Source organism: Microcaecilia unicolor, chromosome 5 (assembly GCF_901765095.1).
Source record: "Microcaecilia unicolor chromosome 5, aMicUni1.1, whole genome shotgun sequence".
Classification (NCBI taxonomy): domain Eukaryota; kingdom Metazoa; phylum Chordata; class Amphibia; order Gymnophiona; family Siphonopidae; genus Microcaecilia; species Microcaecilia unicolor.
Genome location: NC_044035.1, coordinates 9,399,099 through 9,422,702, shown reverse-complemented (window position 1 = coordinate 9,422,702; position 23,604 = coordinate 9,399,099). Strand labels below are relative to the sequence as shown.

Below are 23,604 nucleotides of genomic sequence, written 5' to 3'. Positions count from 1 at the left end.
GGAGGCACCCCAGCCAGTCATGTTTTCAGAATATCAACAATGAATATTCATGCGAGAGATTTGCATGCACTGCCTCCACTGCATGCAAATCTCTCATAAATAATCATTGTGGATATCCTGAAAATCTGACTGGCTGGGGTTCCTCCAGGACCAGGTTTGGGAACCACTGGAGTGTTGAATCTAACTGTATTCCAGGGTTTCTGACTTGTGATTTTGAGGGGGAGTTTGTACTTCCCAAAAGAGATTTTGATGTTGGGTATGTATCCACTTGTGTTAGGGAACGGCTCCTCAGGAAATTAGAAAGTTATGGGATAGGAGGCAGTGTCCTATTATGGATTAAGAGCTGGTTAAAAGATAGAAAACAGAGAGTAAGGTTGAATGGTCCATATTCTGAATGGAGAATGGTTAATAGTGGGGTTTCCCAGAGGTCTGTTCTTATTTATAAATAAACTGAAACAGGAATACTGAGTGAGGTGATTAAATTTGCTGATGATATGGTGATAAGTATAGGATATGCCCTGCCATGGTCTGTTCACTAGAGGGAGCGCCAATGAGGACGCCAGTGTAATGACCTGAAGGAGGCCACTAGAGGGCGCTCAAAGGTAAACATGACCTGCTTAGTCTAGAAGCAGCCTCTAGAGGGCGATCTAATAGTGGAAGGGCTTGTGTGATTTTGTAGAAGGCCATGGGAGGGGGGGGGGGCTGCCTCAATGACAGCCCAGACACAGATAGCTGGGGGGATGGGGCAGATGTTACCCATTGCTAAGTTAAGAAGGGGAGGGCCCATGGCAGAAGGAAGCACCCTGGAGAAGGTCCTGGACCCTTCCAGAACTAGGAGGAGGGGCCCAGATAGGGTGGGGTAGGCTATTAGCAGCCCTGTAATAGGCACCTTCCAGAAGCTGGAGAGAGGGAAAAAGGTATCTGAAGAGGAAGGAGGCATGCTGAGCACCAGGTAACCTGAGAGACCGGTTGGAACGGGGCAAGGACCCTAACAAGAAGCTGAACCAAGAGGACCAGAGGAGAGGATCCTCTGCCAGATGCCTGGGGATGTTGAGGCATGATGCCATGTCCGAAAACCAAGGAAAAGTTTTTTACTGTAATGCTACACTGAATAAGTAATACAACTGTTGTGGAACCCAATGTGAGGTAACATTGGGTGGTGTGAACTAAGAATTGGACTAACCAACCGGGGGTGGAGGACAGGACTGTAAAGTTGTTGTGGAAGTTGAAAATCCTGTTCAGGGGTGGCAGCTGTTTTTAACTGAAACCCTGGTCTCCCGAAGGGGGGCTCAGTTAAAGAGTGGTTAGGAAGGCTAATTGGAGTAGATTTGCATGTGGATGGCCTAATTTGCATAACCTCATTAAAGCTGATTTATTTCTATAAGAAACACCAGGGGATGCTTGTGAAGTACCAGAACTATTGTTTGTCTACTGGAAAGCTTAACCAGCGGTAGTAGGATTGGAGAATTGGAGTATAGGGATGTCTCCTAAGTGTAAAGTGGTTCCCAATCCAGGATACTGAGACTACAGGCTGTTATAGAGAAGAGCTATCTCTGAGTTCTTTCTTAGAGGCAAACCTCTGGTTATCCTTGGCAGTGAGCTAGTGGTGTAGGCCATGAGGGAGCTGATCATGTAATAGCACTCTAGGTGGAACTTGTTAAAGAGTTAATATACAGTAAAATGGCTACAGTGAAGTCTATGGAGAACCACACCAAGGCCTCAGCGGTTTCAGAATGTGGTTGGAATCCGGACAGAGTCCCTAGAGAGAGAGACAGGAGATTAGGTGGAGCGGGCCATTGACCACAAGGGACTCATCATAACATACAGTTGATAAATCATAAGAGGACTGTGAAAAATTGCAAGAGGACCTTATGCGACTGGAAGACTGGGTATCCAAACGGTAGATGACATTTAATGTGAGCAAGTGCAAAGCGATGCATGTAGGGAAGAGGAACCCAAGCTATAGCTACTCAATGCAAATTTCCACATTAAGAGTCACCACCCAGGAGAAGGATCTAGGTTTCATCATTGATGATAACGTTGAAACCCTCTGCTTAGTGTGCAGCAGCGGCTAAGAAAGCAAATAGAATGTTAGGTTAAGAACGGAATGGAGAACAAAACTGAGAATATATTGCGTCATAGTGCGACTGCATCTCAAGTATTGTGTGCACTTTTGGTCACCGCATCTCAGAAAAGATATAACAGAATTAGAAAAGGTACAGAGAAGGGTGATGAAAATGATAAAGGGGATGGGGCGACTTCCCTTTGAGGAAAGGCTAAAAAGGCTAGGGCTCTTCAACATGAAGAAGAGATGGCTGAGGGGAGATAATACTGAGTGGAGTGGAATGGGTAGACATGAATAGCTTGTTTACTCTTTCTAAATAATAGGAATAGGGAATGGGACTTAATATACCACCTTTTTGTGGTTATAGTCAAAGCAGTTTACATACTATTTCTCCGAGGACAAGCAGGCTGCTTGTTCTCACGACTGGGTGACGTCCGCGGCAGCCCCCACCAACCGGAAATAAGCTTCGCGGGACGGTCAGCACGCAGGGCACGCCCACCGCGCATGCGCGGCCGTCTTCCCGCCCGTGCGCGACCGCTCCCGCCAGTTACTTTTTTTCCGCGACTGAGAGAGTTGTGTTTTCCCCTCTCTCTCGTTTCAGCCGCCGGATTTTTTCGACCGCGTTTACGCGGATCGTCGCTTTTGGCCTGTTCGGCCTCTTCTTTTTCTTCTTTCTCTTTTATTAAAAAAAAAAAAAAAAAAAAGGATTTTGCGCGTGTGGAGCACGCGCTCCTTCTTTTCCCTCGCTTTCTAGCGGGGACGCCTCGTTGCGGCCTAGTGGCCGCTCGGTCGGTTACAATTTTCGTGGTGTGATTTTAGCCACCATTGCCGACTTTGACTTCGCCGACGCGATTTTTCCGTCGATGTCCTCGAAGGTCCCGAGTGGATTTAAAAAGTGTGGTCGCTGCGGCCGGCCGATCTCGCAGACCGACACCCACGCTTGGTGCCTCCAGTGCCTCGGGCCGGAGCACAATCTCAAGTCGTGCGTTTTGTGTCTCGGTCTCCGGAAACGGACTCAGGTTGCGAGGCAAGTTCTGCGGGACCGTCTTTTTGGAACTTGCGCCGGCCCCTCGACGTCGACCTCGACGGCATCGGTATCGAAGACCGGTTCTTCGGTACCGGTATCGATGCCCGAGACATCGGCACCGATGGCAGCGACCCCAGGAGAACAGGTCCCGTCGGCCCGCCGGTCCGCCGGCGAGAGTGGGGTAGAGAGACCGCGTGGGCAGTCGGCCCCGGTCACTCCCTCAACTCGTGAGCCACGGGACCGAACCCTGTCGGACCCGGTACCCCGAGACCGAGGGGGATCGACCTCCTCCTCCTCCATGCCCTCCGGCACCGGTGACGTGCACCGGAAAAAAGACAAGAAGCGCCGTCACCGGGAGCCCTCGGTGCACCCTGAAGAGGAGTCGACGCCGAAGCGTCATCGCAGAGAGGAGAGATCTCCGTCGGTGGTGGAGGTACCGACGCGTCGGGGTTCCGGCACCTCGGTGCCATCTCCTGGCCCCCAGCAGCTTCCGGCACCGACACCCTTACCGGCCCCACCGCCTTTCCCGGCAGCGGGCCTGGACGAGTGCCTCAGAGCCATCCTTCCGGGGATCCTGGAAGGGCTGATGCGCCAGGCTGTGCCGGCGCCGGGGGTGCTTGCGCCCTCGGCGCCGATGACTGTGGCGCCGGCGAGCTCTAGCCCGGCGCCGGGGCAGTCGACACCGCCGCCGCTTGCGGTGCCGGTCTCGACAGCCACGCAGGTGGAGTCCCCGTCGACGTCGATGGAGGGAGCTCCGTCCCCGCCGGCGCGGGAATCCACCGCTCGACGACACCGAGACCTTGGTGCCTCGACGTCGAGCCGGGCCCGGTACCGGACTCAGCTACATGAGCTAATGTCCGATACCGAGGACGAGGACTCGTGGGGGGAAGAGGAGGACCCGAGATATTTCTCCTCCGAGGAGTCTACAGGCCTTCCCTCGGACCCCACGCCGTCACCGGAGAGGAAGCTCTCACCTCCTGAGAGTCTCTCCTTTGCCTCCTTTGTGCGGGATATGTCTATAAGCATTCCCTTTCCCGTGGTCTCTGTGGAAGAGCCGAGGGCCGAGATGCTCGAGGTCCTCGACTATCCATCACCACCTAGAGAGTCCTCCACGGTACCGCTGCACAATGTCCTGAAGGAGACGCTGCTCCGGAACTGGGTGCGACCACTAACTAATCCCACCATTCCCAAGAAAGCAGAGTCCCAGTACAGGATCCACTCTGACCCAGAGCTCATGCGGCCCCAGTTGCCCCATGACTCAGCGGTCGTGGATTCTGCTCTCAAGAGGGCACGGAGTTCGAGGGATACCGCCTCGGCGCCCCCGGGGCGGGAGTCTCGCACTCTGGACTCATTTGGGAGGAAGGCCTACCAATCCTCCATGCTCGTGACCCGCATCCAATCTTACCTGCTCTATATGAGCATCCACATGCGGACCAATGTGCAACAGCTGGCGGACCTGGTCGATAAGCTCCCGCCGGAGCAGTCCAGGCCTTATCAGGAGGTGGTCAGGCAGCTGAAGGCGTGCAGAAAGTTCCTGTCCAGGGGGATTTTTGACACCTGTGACGTGGCATCTCGTGCTACTACTACTACTACTACTTAACATTTCTAGAGCGCTACTAGGGTTACGCAGCGCTGTACAATTTAACAAAGAGAGACAGTCCCTGCTCAAAGAGCTTACAATCTAATAGACAAGTGAACGGTCGGTCCGATAGGGGCAGTCAAATTGGGGCAGTCTGGATTCACTGAACGGTAAGGGTTAGGTGCCAAACGCAGCATTGAAGAGGTGGGCTTTAAGCAAAGACTTGAAGATGGGCAGGGAGGGGGCTTGGCGTAAGGGTTCAGGAAGGTTGTTCCTAGCATAGGGTGAGGCGAGGCAGAATGAGCGGAGCCTGGAGTTGGCGGTGGTGGAGAAGGGTACTGAGAGGAGGGATTTATCCTGTGAACGGAGGTTACGGGCGGGAACGTAAGGGGAGATGAGGGTAGAGAGGTAGTGAGGGGCAGCAGACTGAGTGCATTTGTAGGTAAGAAGGAGAAGCTTGAATTGAATGCGGTATCTGATCGGAAGCCAGTGAAGTGACCTGAGGAGAGGGGTGATACGAGTATATCGGTTCTGGCGGAATATGAGACGTGCAGCAGAGTTCTGAACAGACTGAAGGGGGGATAGATGGCTAAGTGGGAGGCCGGTGAGGAGTAAGTTGCAGTAGTCCAGGCGAGAGGTAATGAGAGCGTGGACGAGAGTTCGGGTGGTGTGTTCAGAGAGGAAAGGGCGAATTTTGCTGATGTTAAAGAGGAAGAAGCGACAGGTCTTGGCTATCTGCTGGATATGCGCAGAGAAGGAAAGAGAGGAGTCAAAGATGACTCCGAGGTTGCGGGCAGATGAGACGGGGAGGATGAGGGTGTTATCAACTGAGATAGAAAGTGGAGGAAGAGGAGAAGTGGGTTTTGGTGGAAAGACGATAAGCTCGGTCTTGGACATGTTCAGTTTCAGGTGGCGGTTGGACATCCAGGCAGCAATGTCGGATAAGCAGGCCGATACCTTTGCCTGGGTCTCCGCGGTGATGTCTGGTGTGGAGAGATACAGTTGGGTGTCATCAGCATAGAGATGATACTGGAAACCATGAGATGAGATCAGGGAGCCCAGGGAAGAGGTGTAGATTGAGAAGAGAAGGGGTCCAAGGACCGATCCCTGGGGAACACCAACAGATAAGGGGATGGGGGTGGAGGAAGATCCATGAGAGTGAACTTTGAAGGTGCGGTGGGAGAGATAGGAGGAGAACCAGGAGAGGACAGAGCCCTGGAACCCAAATGAGGACAGGGTGGCAAGAAGTAAGTCATGATTGACAGTGTCAAAAGCGGCGGATAGATCCAGGAGGATGAGGATGGAGTAGTGGCCTCTGGATTTGGCAAGGAACAGGTCATTACAGACTTTAGAAAGTGCTGTTTCTGTCGAGTGAAGAGGGCGAAAACCGGATTGAAGCGGATCAAGGATGGCATGAGAGGAGAGAAAATCAAGGCAGCGGCTGTGGACTGCGCGCTCAAGTGTCTTGGAGAGGAAGGGTAGGAGGGAGATGGGGCGGTAGTTGGAGGGACAGGTAGGGTCTAGTGATGGTTTTTTGAGGAGTGGCGTGACTACAGCATGCTTGAAGGTGTCGGGGACAGTTGCAGTGGAGAGAGAGAGGTTGAGGATATGACAGATGGAGGGGGTGATAGTAGGAGAGATGGTGTTAAGTAAGTTGGTGGGGATGGGATCAGAGGAACAAGTGGTGCATTTTGAGGAGGAAAGAAGGCGGGCGGTTTCCTCCTCGGAGATATCAGGAAAGGAGGAGAAGGAGGTCTGGGTTGGTTGGTTGAGGGAGAGGGTTGAAGGGTGAAGAGGAGGAGGTGGCTTGGTAGTGAACTCAAGGTTGATCTTTTGCACCTTGTCGCGGAAGTAGTCAGCCAGTGATTGAGGAGAGAGTGACGGGGGGGTGGGAGCGGAGGGCACTTTGAGGAGGGAGTTAAGGGTGGCGAAGAGACGACGAGGGTTAGAGCTGAGAGAATTAGTCAATTGGGTGTAATAGTCCTGTTTGGCAAGGAATAGTGAGGACTGGAAGGAGGATAGCATGAATTTGTAGTGAAGGAAATCTGAATGGGTGCGAGATTTCCTCCAGAGGCGTTCAGCAGATCGGGCGCAGGAGCGAAGGTAACGGATGCAAGGGGTCAGCCAGGGCTGGGGATTAGTACGCCTTGTGGGACGGGAGGTGGATGGTGCAAGGGTGTCCAGAGCAGAGGAGAGAGTGGCATTGTAAGCGGAGACAGCCTCGTCAACAGACTCGGAGGACATGATGGAGGGGAGGAGATTAGAAATACTAGATGATAAGGTGGGAGGGTCAATAATCTGGAGATTCCTGGAAGTAGTGGTTAATGTTGGGCGGGGCTGAGGGGGAGGGTGAAGAAGTGTGAAGGTGATCAGGTGATGACAGGTGTGGGGGACCTGGATTGGGATTGATGTCTCCTGCGGATAGCAGGAGGAGGAGCAAGAGAGTGCGGAGGAGGGTGGGGGAGGTAGGGCGACGAAGGCGACGAAGACGGGATGCGCTTAGGAGGAATGGGGATGGGTTAATGGCAGGAAGGAAGTGTTGAAGGTTGAGAGCTAGGAAGGAGGAGGGGGACAGGAGAGATGGTGAGGTGGTGAGGGACGGGGGTGAGTAGGGTATTGCAGTAGTGAGCAAGATGGGAGAGGACATGGGTGGGCAGTGAGTTCCAGTGGTAGACAGCAGTAGGGGGAGGGGAAAAAGATTAGGAAGGGACAGGGCAAGGAAGAGAATGTGTAAAGGGGCCATAAGTAGTAACTGAGGTGTTATGGGTATATATGTAGTGACTGAGGTGTTAAGTGATAGATAGAACGGCAGAGCTGGATTAGAGGCTTAAAACTGGAATGGTAGGCAGCAGGCAGGTAGGCACTGCCCAGTAAGAACAAGTCACACCCACTATGTTTGAAAAATGTGGGAGGAAAGGAGGTGAAGAGCCTGAACACAGAGACAGAGCACTTATCTGCAGGCAGATTAGGTTGCTTGGGAGGGTATATAAGAACTATCACCCTAGGGGTGGGTGGGTAGAGGGGTGGGTGGGAGGGATCTAAGTCTAAAATGTACAGACAGAGCTGCAGCACAGCCAGTTAATCTGTAAAAAAGATGGATTTCTCAAGAAAAACTGGTATAGAAGGCTGCCCCTCTAACAGAGAATCAGGTCACACCCACTAAGTTTGAATTTGTGGGGGAGATTCAGAGACAGAGCTGCTAAGTCTAAAATGTACAGACAGAGCTGCAGCACAGCCAGTTAATCTGTAAAAAAGATGGATTTCTCAAGAAAAACTGGTATAGAAGGCTGCCCCTCTAACAGAGAATCAGGTCACACCCACTAAGTTTGAATTTGTGGGGGAGATTCAGAGACAGAGCTGCTAAGTCTAAAATGTACAGACAGAGCTGCAGCACAGCCAGTTAATCTGTAAAAAAGATGGATTTCTCAAGAAAAACTGGTATAGAAGGCTGCCCCTCTAACAGAGAATCAGGTCACACCCACTAAGTTTGAATTTGTGGGGGAGATTCAGAGACAGAGCTGCTAAGTCTAAAATGTACAGACAGAGCTGCAGCACAGCCAGTTAATCTGTAAAAAAGATGGATTTCTCAAGAAAAACTGGTATAGAAGGCTGCCCCTCTAACAGAGAATCAGGTCACACCCACTAAGTTTGAATTTGTGGGGGAGATTCAGAGACAGAGCTGCTAAGTCTAAAATGTACAGACAGAGCTGCGGCCCAAGGTATAGTGATGCGCAGGCTCTCATGGCTGCGTGCCTCTGACCTGGACAACCGCACCCAGCAGAGACTGGCTGACGTCCCTTGCCGGGGGGATAACATTTTCGGTGAGAAGGTCGAGCAGATGGTGGACCAACTGCATCAGCGGGAAACCGCTCTCGACAAGCTCTCCCACCGGGCGCCTTCAGCACCCGCCCCCACGGGTGGGCGTTTTTCCCGGGCACGGCAGGCTGCACCCTATTCTTTTGCAAAGCGTAGGTACAACCAGCCGGCCCGAAGGCCTCGTCAGGCACAGGGACAGCCCCAGCGCGCTCGTTCTCGTCAACAGCGTGCGCCTAAGCAGCCCCCTGCGCCTCCACAGCAAAAGCCGGGGACGGGCTTTTGACTGGATCCACGGGAACATAGCCGCCCTACAAGTGTCCGTACCGGACGATCTGCCGGTCGGAGGGAGGTTAAAATTTTTTCACCAAAGGTGGCCTCTCTTAACCTCCGACCAGTGGGTTCTCCAAATAGTGCGGTGCGGATACGCCCTGAATTTGGCCTCCCTGCCTCCAAATTGTCCTCCGGGAGCTCAGTCTTTCAGCTCCCATCACAAGCAGGTACTTGCAGAGGAACTCTCCGCCCTTCTCAGCGCCAATGCGGTCGAGCCCGTACCACCCGGGCAGGAAGGGCAGGGATTCTATTCCAGGTACTTCCTTGTGGAAAAGAAAACAGGGGGGATGCGTCCCATCCTAGACCTGAGAGGCCTGAACAAATTCCTGGTCAAAGAAAAGTTCAGGATGCTTTCCTTGGGCACCCTTCTGCCAATGATTCAGAAAAACGATTGGCTATGTTCCCTGGATTTAAAGGACGCATACACTCACATCCCGATACTGCCAGCTCACAGGCAGTATCTCAGATTCCGACTGGGCGCACGGCACTTTCAGTATTGTGTGCTGCCCTTTGGGCTCGCCTCTGCCCCACGAGTGTTTACCAAGTGCCTCGTGGTGGTAGCGGCCTATCTACGCAAGCTGGGAGTGCACGTGTTCCCATATCTCGACGATTGGCTGGTCAAGAACACCTCGGAGGCAGGAGCCCTCCGGTCCATGCAGTGCACTATCCAACTTCTGGAGCTGCTGGGGTTTGTGATAAATTACCCAAAGTCCCATCTCCAGCCAACTCAGTCTCTGGAATTCATAGGAGCGCTGCTGAATTCCCAGACAGCTCAGGCCTACCTTCCCGAAGCGAGGGCCACCAATCTCTTGACCCTGGCTTCGCAGACCAGAGCGTCTCAGCAGATCACAGCTCGGCAGATGTTGAGACTTCTAGGTCATATGGCCTCCACAGTTCATGTGACTCCCATGGCTCGTCTTCACATGAGATCTGCTCAATGGACCCTAGCTTCCCAGTGGTTCCAGGCCACCGGGAATCTAGAAGATGTCATCCGCCTCTCCACCAGTTGCCGCACTTCACTGCTCTGGTGGACCATCCGGACCAATTTGACCCTGGGACGCCCATTCCAAATTCCGCAGCCCACGAAAGTGCTGACGACGGATGCATCTCGCCTGGGGTGGGGAGCCCATGTCGATGGGCTCCACACTCAGGGTCTGTGGTCCCTCCAGGAAAAGGATCTGCAGATCAACCTCCTGGAGCTCCGAGCGATCTGGAACGCACTGAAGGCTTTCAGAGATCGGCTGTCCTGTCAAATTATCCAAATTCGGACAGACAATCAGGTTGCAATGTATTACGTCAACAAGCAGGGGGGCACCGGATCTCGCCCCCTGTGCCAGGAGGCCGTCGGGATGTGGCGTTGGGCGTGTCGGTTCGGCATGCTCCTCCAAGCCACGTACCTGGCAGGCGTAAACAACAGTCTGGCCGACAGACTGAGCAGAGTCATGCAACCGCACGAGTGGTCGCTCCATGCCAGAGTGGTACGCAAGATCTTCCGAGCGTGGGGCACCCCCTCGGTGGACCTTTTCGCCTCTCAGACCAACCACAAGCTGCCTCTGTTCTGTTCCAGACTTCAGGCACACGGCAGGCTAGCGTCGGATGCCTTTCTCCTCCATTGGGGGACCGGCCTCCTGTATGCTTATCCTCCCATACCTTTGGTGGGGAAGACCTTACTGAAGCTCAAGCAAGACCGCGGCACCATGATTCTGATCGCGCCCTTTTGGCCCCGTCAGATCTGGTTCCCTCTTCTTCTGGAGTTGTCCTCCGAAGAACCGTGGAGATTGGAGTGTTTTCCGACTCTCATTTCGCAGAACGACGGAGCGTTGCTGCACCCCAACCTTCAGTCTCTGGCTCTCACGGCCTGGATGTTGAGGGCGTAGACTTCACTGCGCTGGGTCTGTCTGAGGGTGTCTCCCGGGTCTTGCTTGCCTCTAGAAAGGATTCCACTAAAAAGAGTTACTTTTTCAAGTGGAGGAGGTTTGTCGTGTGGTGTGAGAGCATGGCCCTAGAACCTCGTTCTTGCCCTGCACAGAACCTGCTTGAATACCTTCTGCACTTATCAGAGTCTGGCCTCAAGACCAACTCAGTAAGGAATCACCTTAGTGCGATTAGTGCTTACCATTATCGTGTGGAAGGAAAAGCCATCTCTGGAGAGCCTTTAGTCGTTCGATTCATGAGAGGCTTGCTTTTGTCAAAGCCCCCTATCAAGCCTCCTGCTGTGTCATGGGATCTCAACGTCGTCCTCACCCAGCTGATGAAACCTCCTTTTGAGCCACTGAATACCTGCCATCTGAAGTACTTGACCTGGAAGGTCATTTTCTTGGTGGCAGTTACTTCAGCTCGTAGGGTCAGTGAGCTTCAAGCCCTAGTAGCTCATGCTCCATATACCAAATTTCATCACAACAGAGTAGTGCTCCGCACCCACCCAAAGTTCCTGCCGAAGGTGGTGTCGGAGTTCCATCTTAACCAGTCAATTGTCTTGCCAACATTCTTCCCCAGGCCGCATACCCGCCCTGCTGAACGTCAGTTGCACACATTGGACTGCAAGAGAGCATTGGCCTTCTACTTGGAGCGGACACAGCCCAACAGACAGTCCGCCCAATTGTTTGTTTCTTTCGACCCTAACAGGCTAGGGGTCGCTGTCGGGAAACGCACCATCTCTAATTGGCTAGCAGATTGCATTTCCTTCTCTTACGCCCAGGCTGGGCTGACTCTTGAGGGTCATGTCACGGCTCATAGTGTCAGAGCCATGGCAGCGTCAGTGGCCCACTTGAAGTCAGCCACTATTGAAGAGATCTGCAAGGCTGCGACGTGGTCATCTGTCCACACATTCACATCTCATTACTGCCTCCAGCAGGATACCCGACGCGACAGTCGGTTCGGGCAGTCGGTGCTGCAGAATCTGTTTGGGGTGTAAATCCAACTCCACCCTCCAGGACCCGAATTTATTCTGGTCAGGCTGCACTCTCAGTTAGTTGTTCTTCGTAGGTCAATTTCTGTTATACCCTCGCCGTTGCGAGGTTCAATTGACCTGGGTTCTTGTTTTGAGTGAGCCTGAGAGCTAGGGATACCCCAGTCGTGAGAACAAGCAGCCTGCTTGTCCTCGGAGAAAGGGTATGATACATACCTGTAGCAGTTGTTCTCCGAGGACAGCAGGCTGATTGTTCTCACCTTCCCTCCCTCCTCCCCTTTGGAGTTGTGTGTTTCATATTTTTTGCTAGTCATTCAACTGGCGGGAGCGGTCGCGCACGGGCGGGAAGACGGCCGCGCATGCGCGGTGGGCGTGCCCTGCGTGCTGACCGTCCCGCGAAGCTTATTTCCGGTTGGTGGGGGCTGCCGCGGACGTCACCCAGTCGTGAGAACAATCAGCCTGCTGTCCTCGGAGAACAACTGCTACAGGTATGTATCATACCCTATACAGGTGCTTATTTTGCTCCTGGGGCAATAGAGGATTAAGTGACTTGCCTAGAGTCACAAGGAGCTGCAGTAGGAATCGAACCTTGTCCCCCCGGATTAAAGTCCACTACACTAACCACTAAGCTACTCCTCCACAAGAATTAGAGGACACACAATGAAGCTACTAAGTTGTAAATTTAAAACAAATCAGAGAAAATATTTCTTTATTCAGAGTATAATTAAACTCTGGAATTCGTTGCCAGAAAATATGGTAAAAACAGCAGGGTTTTAAAAAGGTTTGGACAATTTCTACAAGAAAAGTCCATAAACCATTATTAAGATGGACTGGGAAAATCCACTGCTTATTCGATAAGCAACATAAAATCTGTTTTTACTCTTTTGCAATCTTGCCAGGTACTTGTGACCTGGGCTTGATGGAATTTTGGTCTGACCCAGTATGGCAATACTTATGTTCTTCTGAACAGCCCCCGCAGCTGGAAGCGGTTAGCCTTTCTCCTGATCGGTTGTGAGACTTCTTTTGGAAGTGGGGCCAGGTTACCTTAGATCAATGGACTCTCAATGTTGTCTGAAAGGAGTACGCTGTAGAGTTTGCACGCCCACTGTCAGATGCCATTCTGGAGTCACTCCTGTTGGTCCCGAGGAAAGTTGAGATGGTCAGGGAACAGAAAGACACTGCAAAGATTGTACAACTGCATATGGTTTGTCTGGTGTCATACAAGGAGGGTAGGGACTGGTTGGTACTCCATTTGTTTTGTGGTCCTGAAGAAGAAAGGAATCTTTTGTCCAATTTTAGACCTGAAGGGTGTGAATCAGGCCTTTAAGATACCCAGTTTTCGAATGGAAACTCTTTGTTCAGTTATTGTGGTTGTCAGAAAAAGGAGTTCCTTACCTCATTGGATTCATCGGTTACCAGAGATTTCTTCGCTTCACTGTTTTGGGTCAGTACTTTCAATTTTGTGCGCTCTCCTTTGGTTTGGTGACGTCTCCTTGCACGTTTTCATAAGTCATGGTGTTTATGGCGGCAGCCTTATGTAAGGAGGGCATTTTGGTACATCCATATTTGAATGATTGGCTGATCAGGTGAAACGGAGTGGCCTAGTGGTTAGGGTGGTGGACTTTTGGTCCTGGGGAACTGAGGAACTGAGTTCAATTCCCACTTCAGGCACAGGCAGCTCCTTTTGACTCTGGGCAAGTCACTTAACCCTCCATTGCCCCATGTAAGCCGCATTGAGCCTGCCATGAGTGGGAAAGCGCGGGGTACAAATGTAACAAAAAAAAAAAACCCAGTCAGGAAGAGCATTCTGGTGTGGGTAGTTCAATTTATAGAGTCCTTAGGCTGAGTGGTCAGCTGGAGCAAGAGGCATCTGATTCCATCTCAGTGCTTGGACTATCTGGGAGTATATTTCAACACCTTTCAGGGTCAAATCTTCCTGCCAACAGCGAGGGCTCAGAAGCTGCATGGGCAGATTTGATGTCTCCTCTGTGCGAGATGTCCTTGAACCCAGGATTATCTTCAGGTACTGGGTTCAGTGGCTGCTACATTGGATGCAGTTCAGTGGGCCAGAGCCCACATGAGGCCCCTCAAGCGGTCATTTCTATCTTGGTGGTCTTCTCAGACTCAGTCTTGGGAAACACCCGTTCTCTTGAGGCTAGAGTAGCAGACGGTGGAGCTGAGGGAGACAGAGAGGTACATAGAGGAGACCTACAGGGATGTTGTAGAGAAGTCGCCCCTCCAGTCGTAGCCCCTGTGCTGCCTTGGAGGAGGAAGGTCTCCTAGAAGGAGAGCATCACCCTGGTGAAGTAGGAGGTACTTCTGTAGCCAGGACCTGCCCACCAGGAGATGTACTATCCTCTCTCACCAAGGATATGTCTCCAAGTTCTGCCCAGGAGGGAAGGGTTGGGACAGCTGTTGTAGTTGGTGATTCGATCATTAGGTATATAGATAGCTGGGTGGCTGGTGGACGTGAAGATCACTTGGTCACTTGCCTGCCTGGTGCGAAGGTGGCGGACATCACGCATCACCTAGATAGGATTTTAGATTGTGCTGGGGAGGAGCCGGCTGTCTTGGTACATGTAGATACCAATAACATAGGAAAATGTGGGAGGGAGGTTCTGGAAGTCAAACTTAGGCTGTTAGGTAGAAAGCTGAAGTCCAGATCCTCCAGGGTCGCATTTTCAGAAATGCTACCCATTCCACGTGCAGGACCCAAAAGGCAGGCAGAGCTCCAAAGTCTCAATGTGTGGTTGAGATGATGATGCTGCAGGGATGAGTTATTTAGATTTGTTAGGAACTGGGCAACATTCTGGAAAAGGGAGAGACTTTTTTGAAAAGATGGGCTCCACCTTAACCGGATGGAACCAGGCTGCTGGTGCTAACTTTTAAAAGGAGATACAGCAGCTTTTAAACTAGAATTGGGGGGGGGGGGGGAGCCGACAGTCTCCCAGGAGCGCATGGTTTGGTGTGGAGTATTCTTGAAGGATACTATTGAAACAGGACATTTAGGGAATCCCAGTAGAGAGGTTTCAACAACGCTTAAAGTAAGCCAAGTGTGCTTAATGAGAGAGCAGAATAAAGGATGCTCATTATCCCCTTCAATTTCTAAGCAGCTTGTAGATCAAAGGAAAAAACACAATTTGAAGTGCCTTTATACAAATGCTAGAAGCCTAAAAAATAAGATGGGAGAGTTAGAATATATAGCACTAAATGATGAGGTAGATGTAATAGAAAGAAATCTTGGTGAACCTGGAAGATGTACTGAGCCAAATTGACAAATTAAAGAGTAGTAAATTACCTGGACCGGATGGCATACATCCAAGGGTACTCAAAGAACTCAAGCATGAAATTGCTGATCTACTGTTAGTAATATGTAAACTGTTGTTAAAATCGTCCGTAGTACCTGAAGATTGGAGGGTGGCCAATGTGACGCCGATTTTTTAAAAGGGTTCTAGGGGTGATCCGGGAAATTATAGACCGGTAAGCCTGATGTTGGTCCCGGGCAAAATAGTGGAAACCATTATAAAGAATAGAACACGTAGACAAACATAGTTTAATGGGACAGAGTCAGCAATGGTTCAGCCAAGGGAAGTCTTGCCTCACCAATTTGCTTCATTTCTTTGAAGGCATGAATAAGCGTGGATAAAGGTGAGCCAGTTGATGTAGTGTATCTAGATTTTCAGAAAGCTTTTGATAAAATTTCTCATGAGAGACTCCTGAGAAAATTAAAGAGTCATGGGATAGGAGGCAAGGTTCTCGTGTGGATTAGGAATTGGTTATTGAACAGAAAGCAGAGGGTAGGGTTAAATGGTCATTTCTCTCAGTGGAGGACAGTGAACAGTGGAGTTCCACAGGGATCTGTACTGGGACGCGGGAAGTAACTGCTTGCCTTGGGATTTGTAGTATGGAGTGTTGCCATGATTTCTGCTAGGTACTTGTGACTTGGCTTGGCCACTGTTTGGAATACAGAATACTGACTAGATGGACCATTGGCCAGACCCATTATGGCTATTCTTATGTTCTTATGAAGAAAGTCCATAAATCTATACCCATCTGTCCACAAATCTACAGGGATCCCCTCCCATGATTTCACTGTTTTAATATTTCTCATAGTCTTCTCTGGGATGGTCTGGAGGTACTCTAAAGAAGGAGAAATTAGGTCTTACCTGCTAATTTGCTTTCCTCTAGTTCCTCCAGACTGTCCTAGATCCCACCCATTCTGATCTGTTCTTTCTTGTTTTAAGTGTTTCCATAAGTTGCATGCAGTTTTGGCTCAGTTGTGTGATGCAGCTGTATCTGCAAGGAGTTGGCCTATATAGATTTAATTCATTGTTTTTTGTTTTATGCAAAAAAAAAGCCATTGAACTCATGAAGTTTGTATAGCTGTTTGCTGGGTTCTTGTGCTGCAGTCGTGGGCTGGCTAAGCAAGAGTTGTACAGGGCATGGTGAAGGAAGTTTCAGGGCTGTTAGTACTCTGCGTTTGGACAATGTTACTGGCCTTCTGAGGAACTGCACAATATAGATATAGGCTCATGCAGGAATCAGGAATTCTGTGTCTCTACCTGTGGGTAGGAGTGCATAACCCATTAGTCTTATCTGGGCCAGTCTGGAGGGACTAAAGGAAAGCAAATCAACTTAATTTCTCCTTTTGTTCACTTCATTTTGGTATAACTCTTCTCATCTCAGGACATTTTCTTACAGAGAACTTAAAATCACTAATGTTTGGATTCAGGAAAAGTAATCACATGGCAGATGAATAGCTTTGACTTAGGTTCAGTCTAGGGCTGGCCCGACCATTAGGCAAGATTTGGCAGTTGCCTAGGGCAGCAGCTTCTTGGGGGCAGCTCAAAGCAAAACAATAGATCCTGACAAAGAACTACCAGCACATACTTTAACCTGCATTTTTGTAGGATGATCATGATTTTTGGTCCCAACGTTTTTCTGACTGGCACCAACATTATCCCTAAAAATTCAGTGCCGGGCTACGTTCGGGCTCCAGCATTGAATTTCTGGGTATATGGGAGTGGGATAAAACATAGCTGGTTAAGTGCAATATTCAGCAGTTATCTGGCTATGGTGAACCACATAAAGATAGAACTAACTGTTATGCAGTCCTATTTATGTAGTTATCTTGACTGGTTATGTACTGAATATCGACACTTAAGTATCCAGGTGCTGACTTCGCCTCCTGAATGCCCCCAAAATAGCTGGTTTCAGGTTGGGTGCCAACCGGACATTATCATCGACACTAAAATGTGGCTGGTTAACCCTGGGCAGGCGATTTAAACAGCCTGGAGTATAGGCATCAATTTTCATAATGGATGCAAAAGTGCAAGCTTATTTTCAAAGGGAAACCCTATATTGGATGAGTGGGTACAGTGTATCTGCATAGATAGTACCTGCTTTGAAGTAGGTTCATATGTACTGTAGAAGGTAGGTTTGAGCTTTCAAAATGAAAAGACTGCACACACTGTCTCCGCTGTCCTCTCTTTGCAGCTTTTTCTGGTGGATAACAGTACTTGTGTTATGACCAGTGTCGCTACCTTTACCCATGGATGGGGGAGGAAAACATTTTTAATTGAGACTTTTTATGCAGTGAGCTACTACTGATCCTGTTAAAATGCTTTGAAAATGCCCTCAAAACAGTTCCAGCTAGACATAGTGACTGGGTGTCAGTGATTCCAAACTTTTCTTGTGTTTGCTTTTCAGAGCATAGATGTGTTTTTGGCTCTTCAAAAACAAATATCAGTTCTGACAGACAAGGTTACCAAAGCCGGGGTAAGATAAATTATACTCCATTCTCCCAAATGTATGGTGTGATAACTGTATTTGGAGGAAACATATATATAGACCAGGTGTCCCCAAACATTTCACACTGAGGGCCACATTGGACATTTCCGATCACTGAGAGAGCTGAGGATTTTGTTGAACAAGGTTTGGGGGGGGGGGGGGGGACAGTTCCAAAATTACCTCCTCTTACCTCTTGTCCTGCAGCCTGAACTTGCTGAAGCTCTCAGGCAATAGTTGGAGGACCCCTGGCGCAGAGGGTAACAGTCTTGCGCATGTCCCCTCTCCCTGCTTCCCTCCATCAGTGCAGCATTCCTCCCACCTCCCCCCCCCCCCCCCCCCATCCAGCATGCTCCCTCTCTACACTTTGTGGTCCAGAATCTCTCCCTCTTTCTCCCCAGGTCCAACATCTCTTCTTCCTCTCCCCCTTGGGTCCATCTCCCTCTTTCTTCCCTCCATACCCTATGGTCCGATATCTTCCCTCTGTTTTTGGCCCTCCACACAGATCCACCATCTCTCCATCTTTATTTCCTCCTTCTTCCTGCCCTAGTCTCCACCCACACAGATCCAGCATCTCTCTTTCCTCCATTGCTGTCCTTCAAATTTGCCTTTCTTTATCATCCTGACAGACTACTACTACTACTATTAATAGCATTTATATAGCGCTACCAGATGCACGCAGCGCTGAACATTTGACATAGAGAGACAGTCCCTGCTCAAAGAGCTTACAATCTAGGTAAAACAGACAGACAAGACATTACGGGCAAGGGAATTACAGGGTAAAGAGGAACAAGGGAGGAGGAGGGCAGACTGCTCCACAGGAATGGGTTATGTCCCCCTGTCAACTGATGGAGCCAAAGAAAAACAGCCCAGAGCTGACTACTCCCCTTGTAGGGGACTGCTGCTGCCTTCAGTTCCTCAGGGATTGATGCAGAAAACTCTGGTGCTGTAGAGAACAGGTCTGGAAAAACACTGGCTCAACACTGAGCATTGGTTGGTAAAATGGTTTGAGCATTCCTGGAACATTCTCACAAGAGCTGTGTGTCTGTCCCAGGAATGTTCAGATCCCTCCTGACCCCCCCCCCCCCAACCTTTAAAATTCCCTGGTGCGATCCTGTCTCCCCCCAAAAAAAGAAAACCCTTGAAAAACCTCCCTGGTGGTCCAGCAGACCTCCTCTCTCTGCTGCCTCCGAACCAAACCCTGGTGGTCCAGTGGATCTCGACACCCCCCAGCCACCCCCAAGCAAAAAAAAAACAGGTGGCTCAGTGGACCTCCCTACCCTCCAAAATAAATCACCCTGGACAGGACCCCCTAATCAACTAAGCCTTGGTGGTCTTGTCGAATTGGGGGTCAAGGGTAGAGGGGTCCTCCGGACCACAAGAGATTTCTTAAGGTATGTTGGAGTCCTCAGGGGTCCACTAGACCACCAGAGATATTAGGTGTATGTGGGGGGGGGGGGGGGGGGGGGGGGGGGAGGGGGTTCGGCACAGAAAACCGGCATGCTGGCAATATTGCTGTCATTGCTTGAGCCAATCAGCGATCAGGCACTGACAAGAAAGTTAGCATGGGAACCACAACGAGAGCTCCAGAGATATCATTAGTTTTTAGCCACTAGGGCAGGGGTTTTCCCTGCACCGGTTTTCTGTGTATCGCACGGAATAGCTAGTGAGATCATTTTAATACAAGCGAGCTCATTAGCATAAGACTTTTGGTCACTGCTTCCATGCATGATAAAGCAGTGGCCGAAGGCCTCTGTGCATTAGCTGCACAATAATGTTTCTTTTAGACTGGCTGAAACTAGTCTAAATGACACATTGCTAGCCCGGTTTGCTTTGATTATCGCCCCTCCAGTGTTTCTCTGGCTCCAGTAGATGGTGCATAGACTGAGTCTGTGGTACATTGCAGGCAACAGTCCTATGGGGCTAGGATTTCAAAGACTGGTCCATAGTGCCTAGGGGTGCTAAACCTAGTGGTGCCAGGTCCTTCCCCCTGCTCCCCATCTCCAATCCTTGAAGGGTTGTGTGTCAGTAGTGCCTACTCTCTTCCTTCCCTTTTCTTGGGAGGGGACTAATAGAAAGTTTTCTCAGTGCTGGTAGATTCAAGTTTTTGAAAGAGAAAAGGAAAGGTGAAAAAAAGCCTTCAGTGTAGCTTCTTTGTAGTCTTCTCCTTATGAAAATCTGTCAGATTGGGACTTGGTCAAAGAGTCTGAAGTGATCATACTCTTCCCTCGCTTACCCTCAACTTTGTTTCCAGCACATCAGGAAAAAATGGAGATGACAGGCTTGCAGGTACATCATGAAAGTTCAGCATGTCAGCTGTTGCATTTGGCCTGGCCTAGGAGCAGGCACCAGCAATTGCAATCCATTCTCCCTCCACTTGCTTCCAGTGTGTCTGTAAATAAAGGGAGGTGACATGCTGCATGGAAGTCCACGTGTGCATTTGGCCTGGCCTGGGAGCTGGTAGGCAAGTAGGTGTCAGGTGGACAGGTGTGATCTGTGGAGGTTTAGCACCCAGATAAAAGCAAAGTGGGAGAGGTTCCCCAGACAGCACTCCTGTAGTATTGGGATCAACAACCTTTTTATTGCTGCTTTGCAACAAAAGTACATAAAACTTACTGAGCCATTCCTCTCCCTCTTTCCCTCTGATAGAGAAATGGGGAAGTTCATGTAGGCTACATATGTATCCTCAGGCATGGCAAAGCCTCCACAGCTCCAGTTTTCTACTGAGTTGCTATTTATTTATCAAATTTATATCCCGCATTATCTGACCCATCTAAGCAGGTTATAAAAGAACATAATAAATCACAAAAATGTACAAAATACAATAACTCTAAGCAAAAATCACAGCATAAAATACAGAATCATTACATCATACAAAATAATATTCATTTATCTATAGTCAGCAGGTGAAGTTACATGCATATTGGAGCTCCTCTCTTATCCCTACTCCCTCCCAGCTAGAGAGTAATGGTGAAAACAGCTTGCAGAATTGCCTCTCTGCCCCTATAAATTTCAATTGGCATAGTTCTGCATGGAGTTCATGGGGCAAAATGTACCATAGATAGGGGCCCAGAAAGAAGAAAAGCTGCGTGATGTGTAGAATCAAGATGTACCTCTGTCAACAGTGGTAGGGAGCGGGAGAAGTACTTGAAATGAACAAGTGAAACGTCCCAGAGTATCTTTTAGGCCATATTAAGCTTGTGATGCATCAAAAATTTCTGCAGCCTGAGAATAATTTAAAAAAATAAAAATGCTTGGGTGTCTTCTTTGGCAGCACTTTCAGATTCAGCTTATTTTTGTCATTTTTATTTTTGCACATGCAACAAAGACATATTTATATTGTCATAACAATTCAGAAAAAATAAGTTGTCGAACTACCTGGCCTGGTTGCTGTACAAAAGAACATAATTTCCACCAGGCACCTATCTCCATTGTGTGATAATTTCAGATTCTGCTTTAAACCCTATCTTGCCCTAATCTGTATCCCTACGTGGAAGGAAGTACAGGTGAACCTTGGAAATGTTTGGGATGCTAGAACATTCCAATGACTGGGACAAGAGGAGGAGATAGCTGATTCAGCAGACGGGGAGATTACCTCATCAGAAAAGCTTATGGGGTCTTTTACTAAAGATTAGCTCATGTTATCTGCAGCAGGTCCTATAGGAATAAAATGGGTTCTGTGACAGATAACATGCGCTAATCTTTAGTAAAAGACCCCCTAGCTGATGACCCATATTTTCTAAGCCTTGAGCTCTTGGTATCTCTGAGAAAGGACCATGAGAGACAGTAATCTGTAGGGAGATCCTATACCTTCCCTTGCCCCCGAAGTGCTTCCTGGTACATCTCATGGTTAGAGATGGGATCTGCTTAGGCTGTGACACCCAATTATGCTTTGAAAAGCATAACATATAATTCCTTTTATCTGTAGCCCTGGGTTCTGTTACAATGATGTCTGACACTACATGAATCCCTCCCACTGTCTGTTTGCTCCCTGTGTGAATGTTTGCTATCTTGTCAACAATGGTGTTCATTTTCTTTTTATTGTATTTTATTTTTGTTAACTGCTTCAACCAACTTTTGTTGTATTGGTGGTATATCAAATTTTAAATAAGCCATAAAAAATTATAATTCTAGACATGAAGTGGCCCATTCGTTTTCTTCTCCTTGCCCTGGTGTTCATGCATCTCGACTACTTTGACATTAGCAGATTTGATTCTGGTTCATGACATCAGCAGCTGGCTCTACAGGGTAGCAGCTGCAATCAGCTCTAGTTATTAGCAGCAGAGACCAGAGTTACTTGGCAACAGGTGAAATTTGGTACTTGTGATCCACAGCACAAGCCGGTTCATGTACAGAATGGCAGAGACAAATTCAAGTTCATAGTAACCGACTCTAATCTTCAACAGAGGAAGCTGGCTCCAGTCTTCACCACAAAATTGCTCTAGTATTCAGCAGAAGAAGCCCACATGGGTTCATAACAGTTGCTGGCTTCAGTACCCAATTATGGTTTGGCCCTTTTATGCAAGTTTGCTTTTCTCCACTTACGCATAGGTCTGCTGTTCTTTACTCCTGAAGAAGTCACAATTTTGCAGCAGTATTTTGCTTCTTCAGTAATACCGGTACCGCGTGTTTACAGATGCCTCCTATGTTTCCTATGTACAAAGATCTGTTCTTTACTCAGTTTGATGTCTCTTCTAGTGTAGAGATGATTGGGACACTTCAATCTTTTGCTGGAGGGAACTCGGTTTTCATTCCTACTGAGTATTTCTCCTCTCCATCAGGCTTTCATTCAAATGTAGTGTAGACTGCATGTTTCAGCTTTATTGCAGGCTTCATGCTGCAGTTAGATATTAAGTTGAACATGTAATTTTCTATCAGACTAAGTACATCAGCTCTGGAGTGGAGGAGTAGCCTAGTGGTTAGTGCAGTGGACTTTGATCCTGAGGAACTGAGTTTGATTCCCACTGCAGCTCCTTGTGACTCTGGGCAAGTCACTTAACCCTCCATTGCCCCTGGTACAAAATAACTACCCGAATAAATGTAAACCACTTTGAATGTAGTTGCAAAAATCTCAGAAAGGCGGTATATCAAGTCCCATTTCCCTTTCCCTATTATGAGCTCAAGAAGTCTGATCTGTATTTCAGCTTTGTTTGATCTGCAATCCTTTACTATATTGGTTTAGATGCTGGTAATATTTCATATAGATTATTGTAATGTGTTATACTTTGTTGTTTGTTGTTTCAGGTAATTTATGGTCTTTCTTCTGAATTACTGGTTTTATTGAACACGTCTTTATTTGTATGTTCATCTTGATTACTTACATTTTTCTCTAATACTGCAACCCCTGAGTGTCGGGTCCGTTTTATACTTCATATAACCATTGTTAATTTTTTTAATTTTTTTTAATTTTTTTAATTTTGATTTTTTATGCAAATAAACACAATTTTTGGTATCCTCATCCATTTTCCTCACTTTTTTTCTTTCTTTCTTTCTTTCTACATACTTTTAATACCATATGTGCTTCTTCTATAATTCCTGAGTGGAATGTTTTACCTTCTTGTATACATTTAGAATCTATTGGAGCTGCCACAAAAAGATAAAAACCTTTTTGTTTGACAAATAACATTTATTAATTTTTTGTTTATTTAGTAGGATTTATTTACCATCTTTTTGAATTTTTTCCTGTTCTTTTTAAATTCTTTTTCCTGTTTTTCTATGTTGTGTTTCTTGGCCCTCCTGCTTTCTTTGAGTCCTGGTAACATTCCAGAGCCCACCCCTGGAAGCCATGACAGTCAAGAGTCTCTGTACAACAAATTCAGAAAGCTGAGTATGTTGTCCACTTTGAAGGTAGTTGTTCTCTTGGTGTTTGGAATGTTCAATCCAGGGTTAGTGAGCATGAAATGATGATTTTGACTGCTCCAGCTTTAGCTTTGGGGGTGAAGTGGAAGCCCAAAAGCATTGCCTTCATTAGTCGTAACTTTTGATATAGGATACGGAGGAGCTGAAAGTAGCACCAGCCTCCTATAAGGGGAGTGAAGTCAGCTCTGAGTTGTTTTTTCTTTTCTGGGTTCATCTGCTGGCAGGGGGGACAT

General features: G+C 48.6%; 1 protein-coding gene across 3 annotated transcripts in view; it reads left to right on the top strand.

Annotated features, from left to right (window-relative positions):
• The window catches only part of ENO4 (enolase 4), a 175,299-nt gene that overhangs the window by 92,374 nt on the left and 59,321 nt on the right, over positions 1 to 23,604 (top strand). For all 3 annotated transcript variants that reach the window (XM_030204749.1, XM_030204748.1, XM_030204750.1), the window contains exon 7: positions 17,435 to 17,503. In XM_030204749.1, the coding sequence (XP_030060609.1) occupies positions 17,435 to 17,503 (69 nt within the window). The remainder of the gene's footprint in view (positions 1 to 17,434; positions 17,504 to 23,604) is intronic.